General features: G+C 47.3%; 1 protein-coding gene across 5 annotated transcripts in view; it reads left to right on the top strand.

Annotated features, from left to right (window-relative positions):
- TTC7B (tetratricopeptide repeat domain 7B) overlaps positions 1–19,072 on the top strand; it is a 239,873-nt gene that overhangs the window by 123,327 nt on the left and 97,474 nt on the right. For all 5 annotated transcript variants that reach the window (XM_082617199.1, XM_082617197.1, XM_082617195.1 and 2 more), the window contains exons 10-12: positions 15,779–15,862; positions 16,865–16,969; positions 18,737–18,854. In XM_082617199.1, the coding sequence (XP_082473325.1) occupies positions 15,779–15,862; positions 16,865–16,969; positions 18,737–18,854 (307 nt within the window). The remainder of the gene's footprint in view (positions 1–15,778; positions 15,863–16,864; positions 16,970–18,736; positions 18,855–19,072) is intronic.

Raw genomic sequence — 19,072 nt, 5'->3', positions numbered from 1 at the left:
GCAGGTTTTATTTTATATAAAGTATCAATGCATAACTCCTGGTGCACTGGCAGCTTCCGGCCCAGTGTACGTTGGGTGAGCTGGTACAGGCTTCACGGGAAGTAAACGCTGTCGTCACGTAGAGTCTTTTACTTGTTCAGAAGAGACCCCAGTTGCTTACAGATCTTGTACCAGGCGTTGCCGTCTCATTCCCTCAGCTGCTAAGAAACATTTAGGATGGAAGCCTGACAGTTTTACAGTTTCACAAGAAGCTGGTTAATCCGAGGCTGCGGTTATGCGTTATTGAGTCCCTGCCCAGAATACCAAATCCACCCTGGTAGGGGCTAAATCAGTAACAAGATCATTTTATCTTCTCTTTAGTGAAGTAAAAAGAAAGAAGGGAAGAAAGACAACTCCTTTTGTTAAAATGAACTTTTCCATGTTATTTATCTTTCTTTTTCTAAATTTACACATATTGCAACAGCCTCTGGGCACGAGGACAGGGAATGAAATACAGTAACAGATTGGCTGAAATCAGATAAGCACCCAGCTCACCCTGTAGCCTGCCTGCCGGCGCATCGCCACATTAAGCAGGAGCCTTGGAGAACAGATGAGCCTGCGTGGCTTGGATCTTTTTTTAGTCTTTGGTTTGGTGACTATACAGGGCAATGGTTACTCAGTCTTCAAAAAAAAAAAAAAAAAAAAACCTCGCAATCTGGCTTAGATAAGGCAATGAGTCCAGATGTTCCTGTCATACACGGAACACCCCCTGGGACACTGCCCAGGCTTGGGATTGGCCCAGATTCTTTACCACCCCCGGGGCTTTGGCTTCCTGGGACCCTCTCCTTCTGGCCAGCTTAGTTCCTGTCCGCCGTTTCCACCAAAGAGCCCATCTGTGGGGAGAGTGCCACCAGGCTCACAGCTGAGTTCTCTTAAGGTGAACTCCCCTCCACCCCCAACAAACCACTAAAAGTTTCTCGGAGGCCAGGGCTCAGCGTGGTTTGCACGTCTGCTTTCCTCCCATCATGTAGCAACAGAACCTGTCCCCAGCTTGAAATTCACCTGTGTCCGCAGCAGGTGTGAGGAGCCTGAGGCTGACAGGCTGGGAGGCCCCTGTCCACAGGCTTCTCGTCGTGCCACAAGTGACTCCAGGGGCACGGCTGTCATCCTAGCGGCATTCCTCCGCGAGCCCGCAGCTCCCTGGCATGGGCCTCTCTGCCCGGCGCGGAATCCTGGGACCTTGTCTTCAGCCAGATGACTTTCACCTTGACATCACATGTAGCTTCATCTCGTGGTGATGACCTGACGCCCAAGTCACTGGGTAGTCCGGTTGGTTGCCGGAGCCTTTGCAATTCAGAATATGCTCTAGTCACATTGACAACAGTGGAAACAGCGTCAGGGATTGCCTTGAAGGTGCTGGAGCAGAACGGTGGAAGAAAGGGAAATTTATCACCATATATCCCTTGGAGCCTTTTGAATTTCGTGCCATATCTGTGTTTTATCTATTAAACATATACATCGATGGATCAAATATATATATAAAAAGGACATTCATTTCTTTAACACATATAAATGCAGCCCCTGGTTCTGTGCCAGGGGCTGTGATTCAGGCCAGGGATGCAGCCGTGGGCGAGGCGGGGGTCCCTGTCCGTGAGCAGCTCCCAGCCTAGAGGAAGGCAGCCAAGCAGCAGGCAGTTGCCATCTGGGCTGGCTGCTGCCGGGGGGTCTCCACACAGGGTCTCATCCAGTAATGAAGGATCTGAATCCTTGGCCTTAGCTTTTCTTGCTATTTCTACTTAGTTCTGCAGATGGAGCTTCCCCCAGTGCACATTTGGCGGCCACGGTGAAGCAGATCTAAGTAGAGCTGTCTTAGGAGGAAGGCGCAAGTGCACAGCATCTCGAGGGCTGGCCCCGGTTTTGGAGAGCTCGCCTCCTGGAGGAGGGTCTTGGTCCACCCTTGACTGAGCACGGACCCCTCTCCCTTGGTCTCAGGCCATGACTTAAAGTGTCCCGCTTCCCTCATTTGCTGGGGTTTCCTCCCTCCCTCCCTTCTTTCCTCCCTCCCTCCCTCCCTCCCTTCTTTCCTCCCTTACTCCCTCCCTCCCTTCCCTCCTTCCCCTTTTTTCCCCCCAATTTGTATTGTATGTTTCCTTCCTTCCTCCCCACCCTTCCTTTCTTTCTTCTCATCTGCTTTTCCATTTTCTGGGGACTTAAAGTTAAAAGGCTAACTGGATTTTTTTTTTAATTGCGGTAAATTTACATAACATACACAACCATTTTAAAAGGTACAATTCAGTGGCATTTAGTACATTCATGCTATTGTACAACCATCTCCACTAATTTCAAAACACTTTCATCACCCTGAAAGGAAACCCCGTCCCTATTAAATAGTTGTTCCCCATTCCTCCCTCCCCCCAGGCCCTGTCAGCTACTAATCTGCTTTCTGACTCTGTGGATTTACCTATTTTGAGTATTTCATATAAATGGAATCATCCATTATACGACCTTTTGTGTCTGGCTTCTTTCACTTGGCGTAATGCTTTCAGGGTCATCCCCATTGCAGCATGTATCCGTCCTCATTCCTTTTTATGGCTGAGTAACATCCCATCGTATGGATAGACCACGATTTGTCTCTCCGTTTATCCGTTGGTGGACATTTGGCCGTGGCGACAGTGCTGCTGTGGAGTAACTGGATTTTAAACTTCCTACATTATTTCTCTGGGCCCCGCGGATGTTGGGATTATCATTATCATTCACGTGGTGGTTGTTTATATCCCGTCTTCATCTGCTGCATCGTCACCACAGTGATCTTTCTCAAACACCCTTCTGTTGGGAAACATTTCATGGCTGTCCCCCTTGCCCCTTCTTTTTCTCCCTCTTTTTGTTTTGTTTTGCTTTCCTTTTCCTCCTATAAGGAAAACAACTTCATTGTCTTTCTGCCCCGTGCGACAGCCCAGCAGACTCCTTGAAGAATCAAACATTACGTACAAACATGGAAAAGAAAAAAGTCACTGAGAAGCCCACTCTCCTGAAAGAGTTGACTACCCACTGACATTTTAGAGATCACTTTGTCCTACATCTCTTTATGAACAAGTGCATGTACATCTATGTAAGTTTCAAGGGATGGGACAGGATCGTAGACGTTTTACTGTGGAGATTCCCCATCATTCTCCTCCCCTCCATCGGCATCCCCACCCCAGCCCTGCCTCCTCAACCCCCAAACCCGGGTCAGCCGTCTCATGTGTCCTGGGCACAGGCCCTAGAGTCAGAGAGCTTCGGTTTGAGTTCTGGTTCTACCGCTTACTAGTTGTGTGATCCCGGCAAGTCATTAACCTCTTATGCCTCAGTCTTTCCTTCTGTAAAATAGGAATAATAATCACACCTATGTCAGATCATTCTGAGAGTTATTCGCTAATTCATGTAAAGTGCTCAGAACAGAGCCCTACACGTAGAGCTCATTAAACAGCAGCCGTGTGCTGCTGTGCTGTTTCTACCACTGTGTGCCCAGGAGTTGCCAGGCAGGGGGGAAGCAACTAAGTATACAAAAACAGTCTCTTGTCTTCCAGAAACTTCCAGTCTAGATAGGGAACTCAGAAAGCAACACATGGAAAGGTAACCAGTTAGAGAAGACTAGATAGTGCAAGGCATGTTAATTGCAGGTGAAGGGACTAGGCCGGGTGCAGCAGAGCTGGCAGGCTGGGGGTGCCAGGGAGAATGACAAACAGCTGATGTATGAATTGGCTCTTCGGGGCCTGACAGGAATTAAGTCTAAGAGCAGAGGGACACCCTCATTATCAAGGTCACGGAGGTGCAGGGACATGAGGCCTTGCTCTCCTGGAGGGAGGAGAGGAGGCAAGGACATTGGGTGAAAGCATGGAGCCAGGTTGCCAGGCCCTGACGTGTCTGGCACATCACCCTTCAGCTGCTCTGTGAGCAGATTCTCTTTGCCTCTGTGCCACTGCAGGAATCTTCCTTTCTTCTGGGTGGAATCTTTCATGCACAGAAGAGTTCACCTCCACCAGGCTGCTGTGAGAGAAGAGGTCTAGCCTCCTTCTCACCCTGTCCTCATACCTTCCTCCCTTCTCTTGTCCCCAAACAGCGTCAACACTTCTGCATCAGGACGCGGCTAGCACGGGCCCAGGCACTCCCGCACCAGCCGGGACAGGGTGGGGGGCCCCCAGTCCACCTTCTCCTAGTCCCTCCTGTCACGACATCTTTGTGTGTGTCGTAAGCATTGTGCAGACTCCGCCCATTAAGAACAGTGCTTATGCGGGGAGCAGGGCCACTTTGCAGAAAAACTCTCCTCTCTGTCTCTGTGGTTCAAGACGGAAGGCTCCCCTCGCATCTCAAGATGGGCTGCTTTCTTGTGTGCCCACACGGTGCCTTTCTTTCTCTCGGGGTGCTGTTCAGCCAGATCCTGGGCAAGGAGCGCTGTGTGCAAAGGGAATTCAAACCAAAGGAGCATCACATCCTCATCCTAACAGGTTTAAATATAAGTGCAGTGGTTACCGTATCTCCAGTGCTAGGAGTTTTCATGTTTTTAAAGACTGATGTGAAGCCCTGCTGAAAGGTTTGTGTAGGAAGGAACACTTCTTTTTCTCCCCCTTTTTAAACAGTAGCACTAGTTGGCATGACAACTTGCGCTATTAAAAGTAAAGTAACAAGCACCGCTTTCTCTGTTTTTTAGAATCAACCCAAGCTGCTAAGGAATTGTTTCTTGAATTTGACTATTAATGGCTCCATTTGGACAGAATGTTTTGGGGTCCTTTTTGAAGGGTGCGTGTATCCCCTCTACACAGACATGGCAGCTTTAAAGACAGAAATGGTATTGTTATCTTTCCTATTGAATTCGTATTCATTTGTTTATGGTAAATCTCAACACCTTTATAGTTCTGTGGGTAGAACTGTCTGGCTCGTGCTTGTACCAAAGGGGCATCTACACATCCATACCCCAAACGCTTATTTAATCAGGGAGCCTTGTAGAAAACACTTGAACGTCTAACTACATCTGCTTAACCGGCCTATCATTTGTTAGTTTACATTAACATTTGGTATTTCACGCAGCCCCACTCACTCTGCAGAAACCCAGCCTTGACTTACATGCCAGGGTCTCTAGAAGGCATCAGGGTGGCCTGATGCAAACGGAGCCGCAGACTTCTGAGAAATCAAGGCAGAGCGTTCGGTTCGTGATAGGTGCACAATAAAAACTTGCTGAATAAACCCGTGCTTCAAAACCAATGTGCATTCTCATCCTGCTTTTCTTTGGTTTGGGGGTCAACTGTCCCTGGATATGCAATGAGTGTATCTTCCCCAGGTAGGCCCCAAGGTTAAAGGTCCTTTACTTGGGGAATAGCAGAGGAAGAGGTGGGCCCTGCTCGGGGCAGAGCAGTGACTGGTGCAGATCCCAACTCTGGTCCAGCTTTGGGGGTCAGCCCAGTAGGGATCAACTACATCATTTTTGAACAACCTGCCCTGAAGGATCTCAGCCACTGACGTGGCCACGGGTATCTATAGTCCCACCATTATGGGTATGTTTTTTGAATTAAGCATCATTGTTCTCTTCTTATGGCCCTCGAGGGAAAACATTTTTCAACTTAAAAAACGCCATATTAACCATTTTAAAATATATAATTCAGTGGCATGAATTGGATTCACAGTGTTGTGTAACCAGTATGTCTGTTTTCCAAACCCTTCCATCACCCCAAACAGAAACTCTATACCTATTACGCAATACTCCCCATTCCCGCAACCCCCATAACCTGGTAACCTCTAAGCTACTTTTTGTGTCTATGAATTTGCCTATTCTGGGTACATTATACAAATGGAATCATGCCATACTAGTTTTTTGTTTCTGGCTGATTTCACTTAGCCTAATGTTTTCACGGTTCAGCTATGTTGTAATAATATATCTGATAGCATGTATCAGAACCTCATTCCTTTTTATAGCTGAGTAATATTCCATTGTGTGTATATGCCACATTTTGTTTATTCATTCGTCTGTTGATGGACGTGTGGATTGTTTTCACCTTTTGGCTATTGTGAATAATGCTGTGATGGACACAGGTGTACACGTATCTGAGTTCCTGTTTTCAGTTCTTTTGGGTATATATGTCCAAGAGTAAACTTGCCAGGTCACAGGGTAATTCTATGCTTAACTTTCTGAAGAACTACCGCACTGTTTTTCATGGCAGCTGCACCATTCCGTGCTCCAAGCAGCAAGGCACAAGTGTTCCAGTTGCTCCACATTCTCACCCACGCTTTTATGTTTTGTTTTTGTTTTTTTGCTGCTGTTGTATTATAGCCATCCTAGTAGGTGTGAAATGGTATCTCATTGTGAGTTTGCCTGTTGACTAATGATGTTGAGCATCTTTTCACGTGCATATTCATCATTTGCATATCTTGTTTGGACAAATGTCTGTTCAAGACCTTTGCCCATTTTTTTAGAAAATTATTTTTTTATCTATCTATTTTTGGCTGCTTTGGGTCTTCGTTGCTGCGTGCAGGCTTTCTGTAGTTGCGTCGAGCAGGGGCTACTCTTTGTTGCGGTACGCGGGCTTCTCATTGCGGTGGCTTCTCTTGTTGCGGAGCACGGGCTCTAGGCGCCTGGGCTTCAGTAGTTGTGGCCCGTGGGCTCTAGAGCACAGGCTCAGTAGTTGTGGCTCCTGGGCTTAGTTGCTCCGCGGCATGTGGGATCAACCCGTGTCCCCTGCTTTGGCAGGAGGATTCTTAACCACTGAACCATCAGGGAAGTCCCCCTTGCCCATTTTTATATTGGGCTGTTTGTCTTTTTGTTGTTGAGTTATAGGAGTTCTTTATTTAATGTGGATAAAAACCTTAACAGATACATGATGTGCAAATACTTTTTCCCATTCTGTAGGTTGTCTTTTCACTTTCTTGATAATGTCCTTTGATGCGCAGTTTTTAGTTCTGATGAAGTCTAGTGTACTGATTTTTTTTCTTTTGTTGCTCATGCTTTTGGTGTCATATCTAAGAATCCATTGCCAAATCCAAGGTCATGAGGATTTGTCTGTGGCCCCCCTTAAAGGACCTCCAGAAGAATGGATCCTAACATTTGACCTATATTCAAGCATTCGTTGAACACATACTTTGTGTAAGACACACCTCTGGGGAGCACCCGGGACACCTTACTTCCCGCCCTACATCTTGTGTGTGTCAAGGGGCCACCACTGTTGAAGTCCCTGGTGCCCAGAGCCAGGGGAGAAGGACTGAAAACAAAGACCAAAAGGTGAGGGCACTTGGGGAGGGAGGAGGGAGAGGAATGAAATGCCCATTTCCTGAGTTTAGGGATTCATTTTGTAAGAATAACAAAGGGCTACATCAGCAGAAGAGCAGATGGAGCCGTATTTGAGTAGAAACCTGGCAACCCTTTACTCACTGTGCAAACTTGATCCAGTTGCTTCACATCCTCCAAGGGAGAGCGTGCCGGAGGGTGGCGTCCAGCGTTCACGCTCTGTAATAAAGTCTGTGACCTTTGAAAACCAACCCGCTCTCTACTCCTCCCACCATGGCCAGAGGCAGCGGTGGCCTCTAATTTAAGCATCTGCCGAAGTAATAAAGGTTTGACACTTCTCTGCTTGGAGCCATATCGCTGTTTTAGGGCAAAAAGAGAAACGGGAAGCGGGGGCACGGATGTGGGGTTTGCTCTGTTTTATTTCCAGTTTAAGGGGAGAAAACTTGAGCAAGCCTTGATGGGTGTTGTCTATGTTTTCTCAAAACTGGGTAGGAGGATTTTATTTGTAGCTGAGAGTCCCATCAGCCTGACTTTTAGAAGCTTTTCCTGGCCCCAGACTCCTTGTAGACTAGATTTCTCGAACTCCGCTTTAATTTGTACTTTTATATGCGGTTAATTTAGAAATAAGGGCTCTGACCTGAGCATCATGAGACCTGGCTTCTAATTTCAGGGCTCCCACTGTGTGACCCTGGGCCGGTCCTATCTCCTGTCTCTGGGTCTTAGTTTCCATGTCCTTAGTAAAGTAAGAATGGGATGAGATAATCTCGAAGGTCAACATGCTCTCTGATTATATCAATCTGTGGGTCTAAGATAATGGTCCAAAATGTCTAAATTGCTTAGATAGTTTTTCATTGCTTAGATAGTTTTTCACCGCTAAAGTAAGGAAATGAAATATTATTCATATACCATGTTAAATTTTTAAAAATTGTTACACACCTGCCAAGGATTACATTTATTAATTGATTCATTAAGTATATACGATGTAGAAAAGAAAACCTTCCTAATCAATTGAAGGATCTAGGTTACGAGAACTTGTAGGATATGGCCAACCTGTCCACAAAGTAAATAATGAAGACAGTTCTCTATGTTATTTGTTCTATTTTTTTTTTTTTTTTTTTTTCGCGGTATGCGGGCCTCTCACTGTTGTGGCCTCTCCCGTTGCGGAGCACAGGCTCCGGACGCGCAGGCCCAGCGGCCATGGCTCACGGGCCCAGCCGCTCCGCGGCATATGGGATCCTCCCAGACCGGGGCACGAACCCGTATCCCCTGCATCGGCAGGCGGACTCTCAACCACTGCGCCACCAGGGAGGCCCTATTTGTTCTATTTTAATAGTGATGAATTTTAGACATCCCCTCCAGGCTAAATTTGAGGGGTATCTGATTATTTTATTCCTGCCCCCTCCCCCATGGGTTTTTGAATCTCACCATTGAACTCCAAATATAGACGTTGGCTTTTCCTTGCTTGTGGTATTGTACAGCTGTCACTGCCATGCACCCAGTTCGTGTAATTGGGCTTTGCATACTAGGAAGGTAATTGCTAAATCCTTTTCTTCTGCCAGAAGAACTTCTCATCCCTGGAGCCCCCTCGGAGATGGCTGGTTTATGAAAAGCCAAAATGGGAGACTGGAAAGGATAAGCTACCAAAAGGAAATAACATTTTTGGAAGTGACATTTTGACTACCACTCAAATGATTAGGATGCCAATTAGAGCCTAATTATTGTTCTACCAAATATTCTTGGTATTAAATGAATGTTATCTGGGATTTAGAGAGAGGTGGCGGTAAGTCTGATTACAGCAAATGGGCCTGTCTTTCCTGGTAGATATAATACTGTTGCCAAATCCATCTTCTTTTCTTGTAAGGGAGATGATTTGGAGACGTCACCTGCTGTTTGTGTGGGTGACTAAGGGATCTGCAGATCTGGAGTCCATGTCCCTCTCCCCAGGCCCACACTGCCGTCTCTCCGCTGGACATTGGAAGTGGAAAACGGCCAGCTCTCATCTCCCCCTTTCCATTCAGGGGCTCCCTTCCTCTCTCCCCCTGCCCTCCACTGGCACCCCAGCCCCGTTCCCAGGGCTTCTCGCCACAGATCTAGCCCTGCAGCAGCATCCACTACTTCTTTGTTTCATGAAAGCGACATCAGCAGTAGCATCTTCATTGCATTCACTCTGTGCCAGACACTCTTCTAAGCATTTGACACGTATTACTTCCTTTAACCCTATAACAACCCTCTGGCTGGTGAGTGAGGCGTCTGCTCTTCCTCTCCAGCCACCAGCCAGGCTGGGTCTGGGGGACCGAAGCCGCCTCTTATATGCACCCCACTCCCGTCTGTCTCCATCCTGCAACACCTGCATCTTGTTCCATTTTCATTAGTACCTCTTTTAGACTGGAACCGCTATTGAAATGTGAATTATCTCACTTTACAGCATATATTCTGTTCCCAGGCTCCCTACTTCATTAAAACTGGCATTTTTAAATTTATGGACAAGATGTTATGCTATCTGTGATCTGCATCAAAATAATATGTTGGGGAGAAATGGATAGGGATATAAATGAAACAGGGTTGAGAACTGAGTTGGTAGTTGAAATAGGGTGAAGGGTACATGGGGATTTATTATGCTATTTCCCCTATGTTTGTGTTTGAAATTTTTCAATAATAAAAATTTTTTATCACCGAACTTCTTATTTATATCAAAGGCAATTAACTCACAGAGAACAGGAATGGTAATAATAAAAATTTTTAAGAAGGAAACAAAACTGGAAATTTTTACTCTGTCACATACATGTGTGTTTAAGGTGCTTAAAAGGGATAGCCAGACAGAACTGGGGTGAGCAAAGACCTAGTCTAAGGGGCAGAGGTTGTGGATAGCAGATGCTCTAGTGACACCCCAAGTTCCCTTTGGTCTTAGATGCATTCTTTGGAAGAGCGCTTCCTTTGTGATTGAGGTATGTCGACCTGAGTGCTTAGAGATTTATATAATCTCAGTGTTTACAGGAATATAGGGAAGGACGTGTTACATAGCCGAGCAGTACGCTTGGCATCAGGATTTCAGGAGCATCTGGAGCTGTCTGGGCACTTTTTCAGAGCCAGCTGCCATCATTGTATAGAGGATGCCAAGAGCCCACAGGAAGACAGAGCCATCGGCTCTGAGGCCGGAGCGCAAATGCTTTTGAATTGGGATTAAGGGTTAATTTGTAATTGTTGGTTTGCATTTCCTAACTCTCTTTATGACACTCCGATGGCTTATAATGGGATGTGGATAGTTATAGTTATGAGGATGGGGTCCGAGCTGGGAGGGACCTGTGAAAGAGCTGCAGTGTAGAGGAAACCATGGCCTGTGTACATCTTTGTCAAATCGTGCACCTTTGAGATGGGCCACTGTGATGCTGGTGGACATCTCTGGGATCTGTGAGGTTTCCTGAAAATTCTGCAAGCTGGAAAGGCCTCAGTCCTCAGAGCTCCAGGGATCCCCAAGAGGACACAGGAGCGAGGGCCCCTAAGCAGTAAAAAATATTGTTGAATCTCAGAAGTATTTCAGGGAACATGTGGCATTTTTAGGAGGCTTTTATTTAGCTAGACTTTGCTTTATGCAGTACGGGTGGGCCCAATCAGTTGAGTGGCTTATCTGTAATTAACGTCTCAGAGGCGGTGGAGTGCTATGGGTAAGCACTCCAGCTCTGGAACCAGACCACCTGGGTGCAGATCCTGGCTCTGCCACAGCTCTCTGAGACCCTGCATGGTCACACGGCAGAGCTGTGCTCCATTTCCCTCCTCTGTCAATGTAACAGTACCCGCTTGGACCTTGTTGGGTCATTAGGACCAGCGAACGAGGCAGTTCTTGTAAAGCAATTAGAAGAGCACCTGGCTGCCAGTGTTAGCAAAGCTTGTTGTCTCAGCGAGTCTGGGCTTTTGTAACAAAATACCACAGGCTGCGTGGCTTGTACACAACAAACGTTTATTTCTCACAATTCTGGAGGCTGGGACGTCCAAGATCATGACTGGCAGATTTGATGTCTGGTGAAGGCCTGCCTTCTGGTTGCAGACTGCCCGCTGTTCACCCAGTGGAAGGGGCAAGGGATCTCTCTGTGGCTCTTCCCTCATGACCCAGTCAACCCCAAAGGCCCCGCCTCCTAACACGGTCACACTGGGGATTACGTTTCAACATAAGAATTTTGGGGGGGGACACAAACTTTTAGTCCGTACCACTTATTAAGGAAATAATAAACATGTATTCTAACAGTTCGGTTCCATAAAGTTGTACATTATTTTCAAGGGTCTCAGATTGAATCCTTTTCTAAAATGAGGAAACATTTTGTAAAGTAAATAATTATTTCTGATATGATGTATTATACGTTTGAATTTTCATATATTAAATTTGGGTAAAATGATAGATGTCATGTTACATTTTCTCTCTTAATAGAAGAATGTTAATTTTAGGTAATAGCTAACCTTTTTTTAGCACCTACTAGCCTGTATCTGAAGTACTGTTCCCGTTGCTTATTATGTATTAACTAATTTAATCTTCCTGATAACTCTCTACATTAATTACTATTATATTTTTCATTTTACAGTGAGGAATCTGGGTATAGAGAAGTTAATTGGCTTGCCCAAATTCACACACTTCATCTGTGGTGATTCTTTATTTCTAGCTGCTGTACATGTCATGAATTCCCTATTCTGGAAGGTTCTCAGGCAGAAGTAGCACAGCTACTTGTTGGGGGCTGGGTGGTTGGGGGTGCTATCAGAGGGGCCTGAAGCATTTGATTGGGTGCACCTTCAGAGCCTTGGTTGTAGGTAACAGACCTGACTTGTTAATTCAGGCAGAAAAGTCACGCATCTACCAATGCATACCATTTAGCACACAGGATCCACAGAAGGCTAAAGAACAGGGGTGGGCAGAAATTGAGGAGGCAAGCCCCCTGCCCCAGTTTGGGAGGATACTGTTAACACTGGAGGGCCTCCACCAACCCCGCTGCTACCGTGGCCCCCAGGCCTGGCCACGGAAAACAACTTCCAATAGCCAGTCCCCCTGCCCAGACCTCTGGATGCAGCTCACTGACAGGAGCATCTCACTGGCCAGGCTCAGGTCACGTGACACACTCCAGTTGCTTCCCTCCTTCATTCACCCTTAGGTTTGGCACCTGGAAAGCAGAGTCTGTCCCCCTTTTATCTAGGGTGTCCTTACCCCAACCCCTGCCTGAAAATAAACAGGAGAGTTTTGAGGTGATAGGCAGCCAAAATGACAAACGTCCCTTCCGTTAAGAGACTTCGACTAGATGCTTCCCAAGTGCCCTGGTAGCCCCACGATTCTGAGTCTACTCTTGATGAGGGCTGCTATTTCCCTGGAGCACCTGGAATGGAGCTCTATACCAATTAGGCTTCCATGAATGTTTCTCACCGAGGATAATGAGTATGTTGGCCTTTGTCCCAAAAGAAAATAAGGATGCACACTTCTTTATAGGATCTAGCTTTTTGATTCAGGACAGACTGTTTCAGCTGTGAGCTCCTTCTGTTTATCAGGAAAGAAGTTGATATGTATCATTCTTCTTCACAAAAGGAGGCAGAAAAGCACTCAAACCTTTAAATGTCCCTGCGTACATAGTTAAGGGCTCAGTGGTTATACTGCAATGAATTCGTTGAGTGGAGCTGTAGAACAAACCTCATCTTTGATCATTATGTCCCTACGTCTCTCCACACACTGACTCCTTTGCCTGATTCCACCAATGTGATCATCATTCTCGTTTCCTTCTTCATCATCCCTCCTCCCCCTTCCCTAAATCACTTTCCAAGCACTGTTGGCTTTTCACCGCTTGGTGTTCTCTCCTTAATACCTGTCCTCCCCCACGTGTCCCCAGCCCATGCCACCCCACACCTGGGTTAAGCCTTCCCGCACCACCCCATCTTGCCCACTTGATCTTCTCAGCGAGCTGCCTTCCCCTTTTTACACCCGCTGTGCTCCTTAAAGGCACAGTAATGCTTTCTTGTTGCTCATCTGTGTCACAGAACAGGTAAGAGGGCTCTGGGGACAGATTCAGATCCCAGCTCTGCCATTCAGTGTCTTTATTAGTGAGAGGTGTATCCAGAAGTAATGAACAAAACCACCATATAGTGAGTGCCTTAACCCAATATGAGTTTATTTTTTCCCCATGGCAGGAAGTCTGATGAGAGGCAGCTGCAGCATCTCATGATCTCGGAGGCCCGGCGCCTTCCCTCTTTCGGCTCCGTCATTCTAGAGAGCAGCATTTGTCCTCATGCTTCTCACTTCCTGGCTGCCCCACCTCCAGTACTGAGTCTGTGTCCCGGGCGGAAGGAGGACCAAGGCTGAGGGCAACGTGTATGCCAACTGCAGATGCCCTCCCCTTAACTTCTGCCAACATCCTGGTCTAGGATGGAGTCACATGTCCACCCCCGAGTTTTTGACTAAGTGTGTTTCCAGTGTGATCAAACTAAGGGAACAAGTGTCCATTTTACATCCTACACCATCATTAGCATGGGCTTATCAACTGCTTATACTTCGCTTTCTTTCTTTTTTTTTTTTTTTTTGCGATACGCGGGCCTCTCACTGTTGTGGTCTCTCCCGTTGCGGAGCACAGGCTCCGGACGCGCAGGCTCAGCGGCCATGGCTCACGGGCTCAGCCGCTCCGCGGCATGTGGGATCCTCCCGGACCGGGACACAAACCCACGTCCCCTGTATCGGCAGGCGGACTCTCAACCACTGCGCCACCAGGGAAACCCTACTTCGCTTTTTAATATATTTTTTAGGGCAGGTTTTCACAGTAAACCAGCCAGCATAATATTTACTGTGACTTTCTCTGTGATACCGTTTAAAATTCTGGAATTCTTTCCTCTCCTCTCACCCCTGCACTTTACCTGTATCATGACCTTCGGTGTCACCTTCTCTGTGGCTCCTTTGTCTCTCAGCCCCAGCCCCCGCCCCTCCCTCCCTGTGCATCCATTAATCCTGAGCATCCCACCTGTCCTTCTCTGCTCCCGGGCTGCATGGAGCATCACTGGAGAAAAATGGCCATGTGGCGCCGTAGGTACTACTGTATGTCCACACCAGTCTTTGAGGTGACCCTGATGGGAGCTGTCTGCCCTCTCAGGGTGAAGCTTTTGTTGTTGTTTAAGGCTTTTCTGTTCATTTAAAAACCTCCTTGGGAGAAGGCCTCACATGAGAGGCCTGGCTTTCTAATTCATCTCTGCACTGTCTTCTCTGCCTGCTTGTTCCCCTCAGGTTGCCTCCCCAGTCTGTCTTTCTCTCTGTCTCTTTCTCTGTCGTTCTCTCTAGTAAACACACACACACACACACACACACACACACACACACCCCTGCATACACAGACCTTCCGTGCCATGGGTTTGCTCCCGGGTATGCAGGCCGGAGACTCAGGGGGCCCGCTTCACTCCCTACATCTCACCAGCCACCCGCTCCTTCCTTGGGCGGCCCTTCCTTGCTGATTCTAATTCAGACACATTTCTTGCTTCTGTCCTTGTTTCTGAAGTCCCTGGACCATTCTATCCACCTTACTCCTGGCCTTCATCCACCCTGGTCATACACCCCCCTCGTCATACACCCGCCTCATCCCATGATCTTCCTTAGGTTCTGACGTGGTCGTGTCACTCTGTGCAGAAACCAGAGGCTCCTCATGGACTGAGTGGCCTGCATTTGTAGATCTCCTGCCTCGGGCGGGCACTGAGGAGACAGAGGAGACAGGATCTCTGCCCTGGATAGTTTCTCAGAGTGGGACGGGACTGGGCTGGGCTGGGCTGGGCTGGACTGGGCTGGGCTGGACTGGGCTGGGCTGGCTGGACTGAGCTGGGCTGGGCTGGATTGGGCTGGGCTGGGCTGGGGCGGGTGAAGACATCGCATTAACACAGGTATGAACTCTGGGAGCACAGAGGAGGGAGAACCAAAGCTGGGGAGGGGGAGGGAGATGGAACAACTCAGACAAGGAGCCGCCATGTCAGACTCTCAGGGACGCTGCCGCGCCTGCCTTCTGGCCCCCGTGCCCTCAGCTGGGTTTATACTGGACCCCTTGTCATTGGCACGTCGAAGCATCCTCTTTTGTGCCTCCACGTCTTTGTTTGTCCCCCCTCTTCCCGGAGTACCGTTTCCAAATCCTAGCTGTGTTTTCTCCCTTCTCATCCAACAAAACTGGCTCAAGTACCAGTCTTCCAGGATGCCATTCCCGATCCCCATGACCACTTTCCCGCAGTACTCTCTGTTTCCTCCTCTTGGGGCGCTTGTCCGTTGGGACCTTGTATTTGAGTAGTTTGTGTACCTGCCTCTTGGCCTGTATTGGATGAAAAGCTCCTTGGGATCAAGGGTTGTGTTGTAGTCAGCAGTGGATGGTCCCCGGCTTCCGGCCCAGTGGGCTGCCTCGGGGGGCGCCTCGGGAGGGTTCGGAGGAGCGGGGTGCTTTACGCATTCCAGGGAGGCCGATGTGGTAGGATTCCTTTTGGTGCGCACAGACGCACGCTCACACCTGCCCAGCTGCGCCACCGGTGATTCTCACCTGTCTGCCTTTGTTCTTCTTCCCAAACCAGTGCTTAGAAAGAGCCATGAAGTTTGCCTTTGAGGAGTTCCACCTCTGGTACCAGTTTGCTCTGTCGCTCATGGCTGCTGGAAAAGTGAGTCTCCCTTTGTGACATGCAATCCTCTGTGTTGACGGTTCACTTGCATTTCATGGGATGACGTGATGCCTGGTAGATGTCTACACCAGCTATTGGAAACTGTCCTGAGGTCATTTATAAATGAGCAATCGAATTTAATTATTTGGGGGCCAACACGGACACATCATTGAGAAGAAAATTTTGAAAGTCTTCCCTTTTTCTAGTCACTGTAACTTTATTTATCTGAAGCTGTGGCTTAAACTAAGGTCAGTGCTTCACGCTGACCCCTTTCACTCATTTGAGAGTGTAAACGATTCCTGGCAGAGGAAATCTGCTAATTATCTTTAGCAAGATGTGATACGAGGCAGTGTAGGGTATTGGTTGAAAACAAGGGCTGTGGGGAGAGAGGCCTGGTGCTGCCCTCGAAGCCGTGTGACCCATGGTAGGTCACTTAGTGTCTTCCTCTTCCTTTTCCGTCTCATGGAGAAATGGTACCGACTTCATAGAATTGTCATCAGGTAGTGAGATGATACCCACAAGGTGTTTAGCATAGGACCCCCCAAACGAACCCACTCAATAAAGATAATAGCCACTGTTATTCTTGTTAATGTGGGCCCTTTAGTGAATTGTAAACTCTGAGACACAAGATTATTTGGGCGAAGTGGAGTGGTATGCTTTCAATTCTGAATGGTATGCTTTAAATTAGTTTCTTTTTTATAGTAACGTAAACCTCCACTGACTTTATTTTTTTCTTACTTTTACAATGGCTACACAAGTAGGGAATAAAACTAGGGGGATTCCGGGGCAGCGTTTTCACTTGTTTTAACCGCAGTTTACTCCCCGGTCCCCCAAAAGTTCCAAGCTCAGGTTATCACCCTCCCCAGGCCCTTGCTTCATTGGGTGAAAGTTGGAAAACCTCATTAAGAGGGTATCCTAACCAGAAACCCCACTGGGAAGGCTTTAGTGTTTGGTTCTGTCAAAAAATTTTGAGTTTCACAGAAATGATCTCCTTTTGCCAAGTCTGCTCGCGCAGTGAAGGTGCTGAAAGAGTGCATCCGCCTGAAGCCAGACGACGCCACCATCCCGCTTCTGGCCGCAAAGCTGTGCATGGGCTCCCTTCACTGGGTGAGTGGGGCTGGGGCCCTCCGCGTGTGCAGGGGCTGCCACCCTTTTGATTCCTAGGCAGAGAGGAAATAGTAGCAGTTCATTAGCTACACAAAAACAAAGCTGTTCAGAGCCCCGGGCTTCTGGCCTGGGCTACAGCCCTCCTCAGGCCTCAACCCCACCCCAAGGACTTCGGGGAATCAGTACAACTCCAGGTTTTTCTTTTTCATGGGAATGTGCTTCAAAAGTAGAAATGGTAAGATGGAATTGGAATTCCTACTCAGATGCATCCTGTATGTAAGTCATATGGGACTGAAAAAGTCTATGTCACTCAGTGTTTCCCTCTTAGGAGAGCCTGAGTTTTTCTGTAAAGCCAAGAGTCAACCTCTACTTCAGCTCATGTGTAAACCCAACTTCCTTCATTCCTCTTCCTGCACAGAGGCTTTCCGCTTCAAATGTTCTTGTTCAGCTTTGAATCTGGGAAGAGCCTGATTTGTAACAATTGTAGTACCTCAAAAATGTACTGTTTGAGCAGAAACTAGAAAACTCAAATTGATCGCCACATACGATGGAGTTTTAATGTCTATCTCTAACTTCATGTCAAGGTCAGTGATAAGAAGAAGTTGCCCAAAAGACTGAGGCACCTGGCTAAGGTTTTTTACCATTATGGTCCTTGCTGCTTGTTTTTTTCCATTTATTCTCACCCAGCAGGATGAAAGTAAACATTGTGAAGAAAGTGTCCTACTTTGGTCAAATTTTTCTTGGGAAAGTGTGGAAGAAAAAACACATTTTGAAATGTGGCTCTCACCTGAAACACAGCCGTGAAGGTGTTGTGTGGTCCGTGCAGGTTTTAACACTTTGGTGTGGCAAGTGAGGGGACATGCAGGCAGGCTCTGAGAGTGGCCGGAGCAGTGGACCGAATCTTTCAGTTTTGAAAATGCCAGCTTCCAGCTGTGACTCTGCCGCACTCCTTCCAGCGATGGCATCATTCATCACCATAACGCCTAATATAAACCTGATTCTTTTTTACAAGATGAGAATAACAAATCTTTTCTGTATTTTTTTTACACTTTTATCATTAAAATTTCCAAATACCACAAAAGTAAGGAGTATAATCAACTATCATCCATGTACTATCACCCAGCTTCAATAACATCAACACTTACCATACCCCAAAGGAGCAAATCTTATTATTTTTGCCTCTAGTGAGTTGTGCAAAAGGTTTTATTGTGGGTGTAGTTTACAGGTGCACACTTTTCCCTTTGGAATCTGCCAGTGCAAGGTCTGTGTGCGGTGTATTGTAAAATAAATAGATGGAGTTTTGAAATTTCTAACAGCTTGTGGGAAAGAGAATCCAAGCCTAAAAGATTCTTTATGTCATGCAAAAAAGGAAAGACCCAAGCACAAAATATTTCAAGAACTTTATTCTTTACAAATTATACTTACATATATATATAACTTCTGAATACCTAGCACAATCTAATTACAGAGCCAATCAGTGAAAAACAGAGATGACAAAGAGCCCCACCAAGTATGAAAGTGACCTTGGAAAAGAGAGCAAAAAAGCAATAAGGAAAGGTTTAAAGCAAAAAGGCAAGGTGGGAATCCTGAGGACTGTTGAGAAGCTGAAATACAGAAAACAGAATCACCAGAGTAGACCTGGAAGATCTGGGAGTTATTTTCACAGTGACTCATCAGAAATCGCTTAGGACAGCAGATGCTTACGGGAACTCATGTTAGAAATTCTGCAGGATGTTGGTGTTGTTTTTAACTTACCTGGTTTTTCAGTTGGAAGAGGCTGAGAAGTTTGCCAAAACCGTCGTTGATGCGGGAGAGAAAACGTCAGAGTTCAAGGCCAAAGGCTACTTGGCCCTGGGGCTTACGTACAGTCTGCAGGCCACTGACGGTGAGCGAAGTCCCCGCCCACGGGAGCTGGGGAGCCGCCAAGTCTGCACTGCAGGACCGGCCCATCCCCTGTCTCAGGAGGGCACATGGCTGGTTCCTCGTTTGCCGTCCTGTGGGGACCTGCCACCGCTGTCCTCTTTGCTTGGACCGGTCGGAGAATGGGAGGGAAGAAATGCAGGCCCTGTGCCCCGGCTCCCAGGCCCTCTTCACAGGGGCGCT

Source organism: Mesoplodon mirus, assembly GCF_964341445.2.
Source record: "Mesoplodon mirus genome assembly, chromosome: 4".
Classification (NCBI taxonomy): domain Eukaryota; kingdom Metazoa; phylum Chordata; class Mammalia; order Artiodactyla; family Ziphiidae; genus Mesoplodon; species Mesoplodon mirus.
Note: the sequence above shows the minus strand (reverse complement) of the source record. Positions and strands in the feature narration are given on the sequence as shown.